Source organism: Cariama cristata, unplaced genomic scaffold, assembly GCF_000690535.1.
Source record: "Cariama cristata isolate BGI_N322 unplaced genomic scaffold, ASM69053v1 scaffold16822, whole genome shotgun sequence".
NCBI classification, from domain to species: domain Eukaryota; kingdom Metazoa; phylum Chordata; class Aves; order Cariamiformes; family Cariamidae; genus Cariama; species Cariama cristata.
Window position 1 is genome coordinate 65,097 of NW_009604577.1, and position 11,919 is coordinate 77,015.

Genomic DNA, 11,919 nt, shown 5'->3' on the forward strand with positions numbered 1-11,919 from the left:
AGTGTTCATAGACTATGTAGAGTATTGCCCCTATTTGCAGGGGATTTGGTTTTGGTGGGTTTTTTTGTTTGCTGTTGTTCGATTGGGTTTTTTAATGTAATGGTCAGATAATTTAATGAATATTTAGCAGCCTGTGTGTTTAATGGTACAGAGTTTCATTCTGATTGTAGTTTGCATCTAGGGCACCCAGTGAGTCCAGAGGGTTTTGCTCCTTGCTGATTGAGTAAACGATAAGGGTAGCTGTGCAAGAAAACTCTCACAGTTCACCCACTTTTCAAAGACACTGCTAATATAGCAGGTGCTTTACTGTGCTATATGCGTATTTCGTATGTGGTAATAATGATGTATAGGTGTCAATCCTTGCAGAACACAGTGAAGAAGCGTTTTCAGTCATATACTGTTTTATCAGAGTGTTGGAATGCGAGAGGTGAGAAATCCTTTCCTGGGAGGGCATTTGAGGTTTAGAAAAATTGGTGTGTGAGAGGGACAGCCTCCAGCTAAGTTACTGGAATGCCCCTTTCTAAAGTGACACGTGAGAAACAGAAGAAACTTCACTTTCACAAACTTATTGGAGATTTCTGTCGAGATTTCTGTTAGAGTGCTGCGTGGTGCTGCTTTTCTGTGAATCCGTTGCAGGAGGTGTTCTCAAACTCGTGCCAAGAGCTCTAAGCGCCATTCTAATGCGATGCTAATATTCTTTAGGGTACATATTATAATAAAATGGGGAAACATAGACAGATTAAGGGCATTAACACAGTAATTTAGTAACTTCCATTTAAAATAAAAACAGCATGTGGCTTGTGTTACTGTTAGACTTTTTAATTATAAACCTGCTGTGCCTCCAAATTTTTATGTGTTTCCTCATTTATAAGTGCATTTCTTACTGTCACAAGCTTTTTGGTTATCACTGTAATCCAGTGGTGTCCGGAGGCTAGACTCCCATTGTACAGCAGGTACCATGCAAGCATCTTGCACCCTGAAAGGTGTGCAGAGTTCGGTTGGTTTATTTATATTAATCTAAGCTTTAGACATCTAATGTGGGTGCCATGGTTCATCCTTACAAGATGTTGATTTTCCCATACCGTCAATTTGAAGATTTTAGGCTCCTAAAATTCATCCTCCAATACATACTTAAGTGGGTGTACAATGACAATACACTGCTCTGTAGGAACTCACACTTGAACAAGGGAAGTGTTTTGTGGAGTTCTCGTGTGTCAGCAAAGACTCATTACAATTTTGGCAGCTGTGATACCTCTGCAAGGCATGGTGATAGGTAGACTGTAGTTCTTGAGCTTCTGCCATTGAGTGTTGGGACACTGAGAATGGAGGGAATACAGGCATTTTTCAAAGAGATTTAGAGTATGGCTTGCTAGCACCCAATAAAGTAGTTTCAAATTAACATGGTATATAAAAAAAAAAATTACATAAAGATATTGCAATCACAGGTTTCAGAACATCACTGTGAATAATATCCATTGCATTACTCATTTTGATAGATACTCTTTTTACTGTTTTTAATTTCAGACCTGCTACAGTTTTCTATCTCTTTCCTCCCAAATATCCATGCCTTTAGTTGAAGGAACAGATAGGTAAAATCACTCCTAAATTTGAAGTAACAATAACGAAACAGTTTAAAGGAATTGCTTTTGTTCTAACAATGTCTCAGATCCTAATTTGCCCTTGGATAAAGCTGTCGGTCTGAGGGAGAGGAGGGGAGTGCTAGGTATTTTTATTTCTCATTGATGGGGAAGCATGCTGGTTAAGCAAAACCCACTGGACACTACGAGGTTAACTTCTGAAGCTGGTTGTTGCTATCTTGCCTCTTTTCAGGTTCCTGCTGTATTCTGTACTTAATAGGGCACAGGAAATTGGAGGCACTGTCACTTAAAAAAATTTTTTTTTCAGGGTGTTGCAACTTAATCTGTGTGTGTCTGTGTTTGACACCTGTGCTCGAAGTTGTTGACTCCCAATTTATCATGTGTTGTAAGATCTGTAGCTAGAAATAACTCTTTGATGCTTACTGCTGTCTCCAAGAGTTTGGGGAACTTGTAACTTCTTTTGGTTGATATTTGAGGAATTAATGCGTTATCAGTTGCTGTTATCAGTGCCTTTTCTATGCTCCACAGCCTCTGCAGTCATTGTCCCTGGCAGATTCCAAGCTGAAGACTGAGGTCACCATCATTATTAATGCCTTGGGTAGCAATACTTCTCTTACAAAAGTGGATATTAGTGGAAATGCCATGGGAGATATGGGAGCAAAGATGCTGGCAAAAGCCCTACAGATAAACACCAAGCTCAGGTAAGGGAAACATATTTGCAGTAAAAGACAGAATGGCTTAATAATACTGAAGTTGTTGGCTTATTCTCAAACTGTTTCTCCTCAGAACCCATCTAGGTACAGCTGCTTTATAATGTCTCCATTTGGAAAGATTCTCATCCTTTTTTCTTAAAACAAACAAACAACAAAACCAAAACAAACAAACAAACAAAAAAAAACAACAAAAAAAAAACCAAACAAAAAACCCCCCCCCAAAAAAAAAACAAGAGAAGCAAATTGTCTCTGCAAAAATATTTCCATAACTGAAACTGGAGAAAATTACACTTTCTAAACTTCAACAGAAAGACCTCTTGTTGGAACAAGAGCCCTCTAAACTTCCTAGAATCATAGAAAAAAAAGTTACCTTGTTATAGAGCACTGGATGTCACCTAATCCAATGTCCTTCTCAAAGCAGGGCCAACTTTAAAGCTACACGAGGTGGCTCAGGGCCTTGTCCAGGCAGGTTTTGAAGATCTCCAAGTACAGGGATTCCACAGTGTCTCTGAGAACCCTGTTCCAGTGTTTAGCCCCTCTCTTTTGTGCGCTCTCTTTTATACTGGAGGCCTTCCCAGCAGAGAAAATTGTGATACTTGGGTGGGAAACTAAAGTTAATTATTCTTTGTCTTCTGGAGTAGCAGTTTGTAGGAGAACTAAGAGCATGTGGAATTCAGAATGGGTAGCAGCATGGACCATCCCTCCTTCCCCTCTCCCCTGCCTATAGTGCTGATGGACCTTGGCATCTCTTCTCTGCAACTTCATCTACCCGACAACTTCACTGCTTTTTAGCACATGTCTGGCACTGATAGCTTGAGAGCATCACTTTTTTTCTATCCAGCATGTGATTAGCAAACAGTAAAGCCTTCAATCAGCATGAGTCTGAATGGGGACCTCTAAATATGTCACCATCATCAGGAAAGCTAATCCTCACTCCTCCTCTTGTCAGACTGTGCAGATGAACCTTCCTCGGTGTATTGTCTGTGTGAAGAGACCACTTTGTGCTTCATCTCCAAGCATTTGCTCCCTGGAGGATAAGAAATTCCCCAGAACAGTCCTGGCTATTTTGTTCAGAAGCAGGGATCCTGGTCTTTGTGTTGCTGTGCCCAAACTGAATATTGGAAACGTCAAGAAAATGCTGGAGAGGTGGCTTAGGTTTATTGAATGTATTAACCTGAAGTGACCACAGTACCTGAAGAAATAAAGCCTTGATGGCTTTCAGGATGGCAGACTGAAATGTTTCACAGTACACTGAATGTCACAGTTGACATAATGTCACCACCATCTGTGATGTGATTGCAAACTGAATAATGCAGTAGTGGCTGACTCCGCTTAAAATATTATAAAATCACATCCGGATAGAAATATAAGGACACTTTCCAATGGCAAAAGTATCCAAGATTTGACCCTAAGCATATCTGATCTTTGCAGAGTGGGTGTAGAATCTCTCTTCCTCTCTTCCTTACCTCCATCTTTCCATCTAAAAAACGAAGGGATAATTCTGCAACAGCAGAAGGATGTCAATACCTGCAAAACCCTGCCATCTATCTTTTTTTAAACACCAGAAATCTTTGTTGGGTTTTGTGCCTTTTTTTTAAGAACTGCTACAACTAGTGCTTTTGCACAAGCAAGATTTATCTGCTTGACTGTCTCTTCTGACTACTAATGAGATCTTTGAACATGTGTTTGCAAATTGCCAGGCAGTCTGCTTGAGGGGTCTGAATTGGGGGAGGAGGGGGAAGGCTTGATGACTCATCACTCTTATCACTCCTGTGTATTTGAAAGTGTGTGTACAGTTCAAAATTGTATACAATTTATGCACCTAACCTAATGGCTTATATTGGCAGTTAGTTATGTTGCATAAATCATAGGAACTGTGTGATGAGCTAGTACAGGGTTGAATATACAATAGCGTGCAAATTTTGACCACCAATCAGCATGAATTTTTTAAATACCGTTTTCTGTAACTGTAGCTATATAGCCTATGTAGAACGGGGATTGATCACTTAGTGCAGTTTTCTTGGTTTTCAGTGTGGGCTTGCAAAGCAGACATTTAAACTTTATTTTTTATGCTATTCCTGGAAAAAGCTGGAAATTTATCTCCAAGTCTTTCCATTCACTGTATTTAGAAGAGTTATGCTTTTATGCTAATGATGGAAAATATAGTACAGAGTCCCCTTTAAAGAAAGGGAAACTGAATTTTGTAGTATCTTTGTCCCTAACTTTTGTCATTTCAAGATTTTAGCATGTAACTAAAGACAGGTTTTTAAAATGTTGCCTTCCACTATACAATTTTGAACACTCAGCACTGTGTTATTTCAATATGCAAAGTTTCAATATAGATTTATTCAATGGTTCTTGTTTAACTTTTTTTTTTCTTTCCTCTCCCTCCATCGAACTCTCAGAACTGTAATATGGGACAAGAATAACATCACTGCGCAGGGCTTCCAGGACATAGCAGTGGCTCTGGAAAAGTAAGTTCTCAAGCAACTGACTGACTGATGAAGAGGCCAAAGATTTAGATCCTGAATGATCTGAGCAGCTGCAGTTCTCACTGCAGTGAATATGATCTGAAGATGCTGAGTGGTCTCACTTTGAAGCATCAGAGTGCTTAATCTAAAGGAAAATTTATGACTTCTCATCCTTCAAAAGAATGGCAAAAGGCTCTGTGGCTCTTTCGTCCATACTCTGCTATCGGCTTTATGCCATTGAGTTCTGCTGTTAGCATTAAAATTCAGAATTTGAGAATATTTTCCCTTTTCTTCATTCTCTTGTGTTGATAGCATGCAGAAATTCTATTCTAGTCAGTGAATGAAGCTGTATGTAATAACAGAAAATTAATGAAGCATGCCTTTGTGGTCTGACTTTTTTTTTTTCTTTCCCCCAGCAAGTTGAAACTAATAGTGATGATCTCGGGAACTGCAGTTGTTCATCGTAATTGCTGTGGTCTGGGTCATTTTGCTTCCCTGAGCTTACTCACTGTTGCAACCGTTACCAGTGATAGATGCTAAATGACTTCCATCTCTCTCCATCTCCATCACATTTCTTTATGTGTTATTATTACTTTTCTTAAGAGGGAAAATTTACAGATTTAAGTTAAGCAGCAGTTGCAGTTGTTTCACGTCATTAAATACCTCAGACAGGAATAAAGACTCTCTTTAGAAGCTGAAGGTAACGTACACTTGCTAGTTTCTAGACAAGATGTCTTGTAAAACCGTGTATCTACTTAGGGGAGCATCTTAACCCTTGGAGGGGTCATGAGGCTAGAGCTTATAGAGTTACTTGTTTTATGAAACTCTTGTAGTTTATATACTTGGTTTCAAAATTAATTCAGTTGCACTGATGGGGGAAATTATATAAATGATGTATAATTAAGCAAATCATCTTGGAGTGATTCCATTGATAGTAGCGAATAATAATTTGCAAAGGTTGCTTGTCGACTTGCAGACATTTCTCTTTTAGAAAGCAATAGCATGTACATTTGTGAGAAAGTCTGGTAGAAAAGAAAATACACTTCTCTTCTGGTTAGTATCAGCTTTAGTTTTCTGAAGTGCTTGGACAAGTAAATAGAAAGGAGAGGGAAATCTGAAGGCAAAAGCAAATCATCTAAGCTAAAAGAAAGAAGATACTACAGATAATTGTGTGGCACTGCACTTTGTTGAGGTGACATATTATTTATTTAGCTTGGAAGCTGAGGTCATTATATGTCTGCTCTAACATTTTAAAGCTATTAAAACCATTGATAATATCACGAACTAAGCCACAAGCAACAAAGATTTAAACTTGCAGGAGAGGGACTGTCAATACTGGCTGAAAACAATTAGCCTTTAAACAATCCATCTCAAAGACATATTGAGAATATTCTGCACCATATGTTTCCTAAAAATGCATGAAACCATCAATATTCTGTAGAAAAAAATTGTTGCTCAAAACGGAATGAAATATACTGAAGATGCTTGAGGGTATGTGTTGTGTGTGTTGTTTTGATTTTGTTCATAAGAAAAATAGTCATATACTAAACCACGAAAATGAAGAAAGCTAGGCTTCCATAGTATGATGAGGAGACTGAGGAGAATTGGGAGGGATCGTAACTGACTTCAAAACAGGCTGAAATAATCTGAAGGTGTGTTGTTCCCCACCCCCCCACCCCCCCCAACATTTCTTCTTCTGTTCATAGTTGTGTGAAACTGTTGTTCCTGCAAAGGACTTCCAGGCTGTTGGCAGAGTTGCCCCAAGGGTGTCCCAGCCAGCTGATATTCGATGCTGAGAGGATCTTATGTAGAATCTGGTCTAGGTGTCAGTTCAGGAGAGCGTTTGAGAACAGTGGGTGTCCTGTTCAGTCTGACCATTAAACAGCAACTTGTATCTTTGTAATTTTAATATGAAAATAAGCATGTGCTTGTGTGCTTTGCAGCCTGGAGCCCCCTCTGCCATAGAACTGCGGGGTATTGGCCCATAGTGATTTCAAAAAGATAATTTTTCCTTTATGGACTGACTGAAGAAATAGCTCAGGTTCTAAAATTTGATGGGAAATACTGGAATTCGTTAGAGGGCTTTGAATTCTTCCCTTAACAGTGACATGAAATTCACATGCCCAAGCCTGCAAAACAGATGATCTTATTCCTGTTTTTAAAAAAATAGACAGTAAAATCATCACTCTGCAGCAAAGAGTGCATGTCATGAGTGGAGCAGAAGGGAAATAACATGTGATGAAAAGTAGGACTGTTGTCACACAGACTGTATGTAGAGGGGGAGGTTTTTTGGGACATCCTTTCCAGTCCCTGAGCACCTCCCTGAAATTTAATGTCCTTTAACTATTGGTATTTTACTGAACGTACTAATGTGTTAGGAAATTACCGGATTATTGAGTTGGTAGAGAAGCGTACTCTGTTGCAAGAGACAAGTGGAGCGTTAATAAAAAGAAGAATGGAGGAATATTTTAGACTTCAAAGGAAACAGAGAAAAATGAAGTGTGAAGATAAATACTGCTTTGATGATCGAAGTCGAAAAGCAAGTTTTAAATTCTTTCTTTTTTACCCCTAAGAGCTGATTAGTTCTTAGATGAACATAAAGTAGTGTTCTGATACAATGCTGTCTGTCTGGAAGGAAACCAAGTACAGAGCCTTCCTTAGGGTAGCGGTCTTCTGAAGTTCTGCCTCTGTGACTGCATGTCCATGAAATCTCCTTGCCTTTCGTTCCCCCCCCTTCCTCTGTGTGTCTGTGTGTGTGAGGGAGGGTGCACTAAGCCTTTGACTAAATTGAATTTAGCATGTAATTACTAGCGTGAGAGCTGGCAATTATAGATTTCAATGAATGGGATGTATTAAATGTCAAACAGCTGCAGACATCCTTGGAAATCTACCTTTGTTTCTTTTTAACTAAATAAATACCCCACCTGGCGGGTAATGGTGAGGCAATCAGCAGGTTCTGTAATTATTGTCTGTCTTTGAGCTCAGTATCTTTGACATTTAAAATTTTCCCCATGCTAGTGGACAGCCAGTTGTTCTCTGTTTAGTATTACATGAGGATACATAACAGGTTCTATATGGTTTGCCAGTTCTTTTGAAAGACAAGACGACTAGAAAGAAAAGTTTAATTTTCTGGCTGTGATGCAGTAGGCAGTTGGGCACTGTGGAACGATGGGGACCTTGCTGACTCCACATGAGTAACTGACTCCCACTGGCAGCTGTACATCACCATGTTTACATTGGGGAGGAAACATAGACGTCTTCCATTATCATTTAAGGTAAAATGTTGGGTGATATCAATGAGGAATCAGTGTTTGGCGGTTTGAAAGATCACTCTCCTTCAGAGAGTGGTGTTTCATGTGGCTAAGCAACTGGTGGGAGAGGAAGTGAAAGAACCTTGCAGTGTCACAGTAGTTAAGGTGTCTGCTGTTGGAGTTAGTGTTTTTAGTGAGGGATGGGTCCCTGAAAGTCAATGGAGTTGACTCAATCAAAATTATCAGCTTTAAAGTGCTCAAAAATAGAGAGTTCCAACCATATTTATGTAGCTCTGGATGGAATAGGAACAGACAGTTGGGACATTTGCAGAACAGCCAAAGGAGGAGGAAGAGATGTTTGCAGGAAATTATGGCTAATTGAAAATAGGAATAATAATTACCTTTCAAGGTTTTAAGAACTTCCTGCTCTTTTTGTTTTCATTTATTCGAATTTGAAGGCGTGTGGATATACGACTGTATGTAGCATTTTTAGGTTTAACTGTGTCATGGTAGCCAATTTATGTTCTCAGAGTTCAAATAAAATTTTGACTCAAGACCAAAACCCTATGTTTATTCTCATATCGCAGCAGATGGACAAAGCTACAGGAATATTTTGCAAACAAATAAGTAAAATGCAGGGAGCAGTTGTTTGCATAAAGCAATGTGGAGATGCTACGCTTGTCAGCTTTTATTAAAAATTCAGCAAGTGTCTTCAGATTCTTGTAAACACAAGTTATTAAATAGTAAATTTTCAAAACTAAGTCTCTTAGTTGCTATCTATCTGTTACTGAATATTTCCATTTAGACTTAGATCTGATAGAATTCCCAGCAGGCACTGACACACTCCCTGCTCTGTTTTGGAACAGGAAAAAGTAATCCAACCTTGTGCGCAAAGGTGCAGAGCACAGCTAGGCCTTTAGTTGACAGCCACTGGGCATTGGCCGCTTCACTGCAATTTTTGCTTTTCAAAATCTCCACCTCTGTCTAGTGGCAAAGAAGAATTCGCAGCAAAAAGGAGCATGCATGCCTCTGGTTCGTCGACTTACAAATGTGAAAAGTTCATTCTTAGTACCTTCCACGGACAAGCTAAATACATCTTATTTCTCCCTTCTAGTTTATTCTTCATAAAGAGATACAGTAGTGAGGTTAACTTTTACTATTAAAAAAAATCTTTCCTCTGTTTTTCCTTAGGAATTATACTTTGAGATTCATGCCTATACCGATGAATGATGCTTCCCAAGCACTCAAAACAAACCCTGAGAAAACAGAAGAGGCACTGCAAAAGGTATTGCATATACCACCAACATACAGAAATAAACCCACTAAAAATAAAGTAATAACTTTAAGTGACTGATTTCATGCCTGGCTGAGTAAGAGTTGTAGACTAGATTCATTGATTGTGTTTGGTTTGCATGGACATATACGTGGTAATCAAGTGCTGCAAGAGCATGTAAGGCTTTTTATTCCAAAGAATGGTTGGAATGAAGGCTGATGGAATGCAGTGGTGTAGTATCAAAAAATCATCACTAAATAAGTGCAAGCTAGACCTTGTTGTTGTTGTATGTCTAACTATGAAAGGGAGAGTTAGAAACTGGCATGTTTGTTACATATGTGCTCGTGCATATTTCCACGTGCATAAAATTATTGGTACACATTTTTATTTTGGCATAAAAAAGTGCAGCCAGCACTGTACAAAACAAAGGATGCTCTTTAATTTGGGGGAGGATAAAAACATTTACTGCCCATGTTTTATGTTGTATGTATAAAATTCACACACTATGTTGCCCTAAATAAACAACTGCACCAACATGTTCTTTTGAATGAAGAGGTGTTGACAGTATCTGTAACTGTTCCACTTGCATGAGTTATAAAACTCCTAGCTGAGTTTTAATATAGTAAACCTTGTGAGGTTCAAATGAGGCTCCTGCTCAATCAGAAAGCATACAGTTCACATCTCTTTAATGAGTAGTTTTCCTTCAGCCAGGGTGAGGTCATAAAAACCTTATAAATAGTTCTTACAGATAACAGTGATTAAAAAGCAAATGTCTGTGATCCTTATTAGTAAAGAAATTTTCAGTAAAGTGATTCTCACAGGGAAAAGTGCTGGTAGTTAGTGCCTTTTTCTTTGATGCTTGAAAATTATCTGAATTCTGCTTTAAAAGATCTGAATCATAGGGGATGGACATATTTCTTACATCTCATTTAATATAATTGTAGATGGGTTCATATCTAAAATGATAGATGCAGTTGCATCTCTGAAAAAAAACACTGTGAAGCTTCTGGCCACGGGGATTTAAATTCTATGTGTTAATTAGGCATTACGTACGAAGAGCATTTTCTTTCATTCATTTCGAAGTTGCTAAAACTGTTTGGCCCCAAGTTCATTTTGACATGTGTGGTTCAGGCTTTCTTTACACAACACAGGGAAGTTCTCTCCAAAGAAAAGGTAACAGTCTTGGGAGCGGTGCTGTGAATGCAGCAAATTCCATGCATGTAGGAATGACGCTGTGAATGCAGCAAATGCAAATGCCATGCCCGCATGGACTGAGCTGTTGTGCCTGGTGCAGGGACACCTGAACTAACTGACTGATGTCTCGGGAGGGTCCGTAAGCTTCAGCACACCACAGCTTGAGTACAATGAAACTACTCCTGATCCTGGTCCAGCACCTGGACATAACAGCTAACCTCCCGAGCTCCAGTGTCTCTGCAGGACACTTCACTTAGTGTGGGCAAGCTGGATAAACCCTGCATTACTGTTGGGCATAGTCAGACTGTTCCCATTCTTGCTGCTGGTGCAGGTTTAGAGGTGACCATCCCTATTAGTCTGTGCCTCATAACCTCTGGCCACTCCACCCATCCTTTTCCTCTCTCTGCCTTTCAGACCAGATCCATCACCTTTGATGAACCTTAAACAGTTTGCTGGTAGGGTTTTTTGACTTGATGAAGTTTGATAGAGCCCAGTTAGGGGGTTGCTCGATGTGCCATTAAGCTGGCTGATGGTAGGTGTTTACTGCTGGTGACCGTTGTGGTAGGCTGTGACCAGGAGCTGTGGGTAGAAATCGCTTGTCTTTGAAGAGCACTTGCATACTGCTTAGCCTTAGGTAACTGTTGAACTGAGGCCCTGGTATCAGTTAGGCACTTTTAGCTATTTTATCTTCTCTCCAGACCATACCGCTGTTTAAATCTGTGTCTTTGCAGTGGGCTGAATGCATCTTGTGTCATCGTGGTCTTTACAACAACACTTTATGGATAGAGTCCCTTCAAATATTTCTCAAACCTCGATCTGCTCCTTTGTCAGGGTAACTTATGAAATTGTTTGAAGTAGAAGACTAATTCAGAAAACACTGGCAAAAGTACAGTGTTTAATGATGTTTCACTAGTCTGTGAGTGAATGAATAGTTGACAATGTGATTATTAAGCATTGAGACACACAGAATAAGGTTTGCAGATAACAAACTAATACATAGGCAGTTTTTCCTGTCAGTCCCCATGTCTGGTACGGCAGCAAAATTGAAAGCAAATTACAATGTGGAGGGTTGAAGCAGTTTCCTAACCTGGCTTTGTTTTTTAGATAGAAAACTACTTGCTTCGTAATCATGAGACCAGAAAGTACCTACAGGAGCAAGCGTACCGGCTGCAGCAAGGCATTGTCACCAGTACCACTCAGCAGGTGGGAACTTGTTCCTTACTGGTACTTCTCGGTGTCTAAAATCTGCCTAGGGACAGAGTTCGCTCTCATTCTGTCAGAGTAGCTTAAAGCAAGATGTGCCTCATGGGTTAAACTTCATTTCCCAAGAAATAATAATTATCAATGATAATATTTTTGGAAGGGGAAAAAAGGCTTTTGTGAGAGGGAGGTCTTCTGTATAGTAGTACTGTGTAGGGA

The 11,919-nt window shown here is 39.4% G+C and overlaps 1 protein-coding gene across 1 annotated transcript in view; it reads left to right on the top strand.

The window, feature by feature from the left end:
• LRRC16A (leucine rich repeat containing 16A) overlaps positions 1-11,919 on the top strand; it is a gene marked incomplete at its 3' end in the record, with an annotated part of 74,837 nt that overhangs the window by 50,542 nt on the left and 12,376 nt on the right. Inside the window, exons 20-23 of the mRNA XM_009695680.1 lie at positions 2,127-2,299; positions 4,717-4,785; positions 9,225-9,318; positions 11,605-11,703. Coding sequence (XP_009693982.1) covers positions 2,127-2,299; positions 4,717-4,785; positions 9,225-9,318; positions 11,605-11,703 — 435 coding nt within the window. The remainder of the gene's footprint in view (positions 1-2,126; positions 2,300-4,716; positions 4,786-9,224; positions 9,319-11,604; positions 11,704-11,919) is intronic.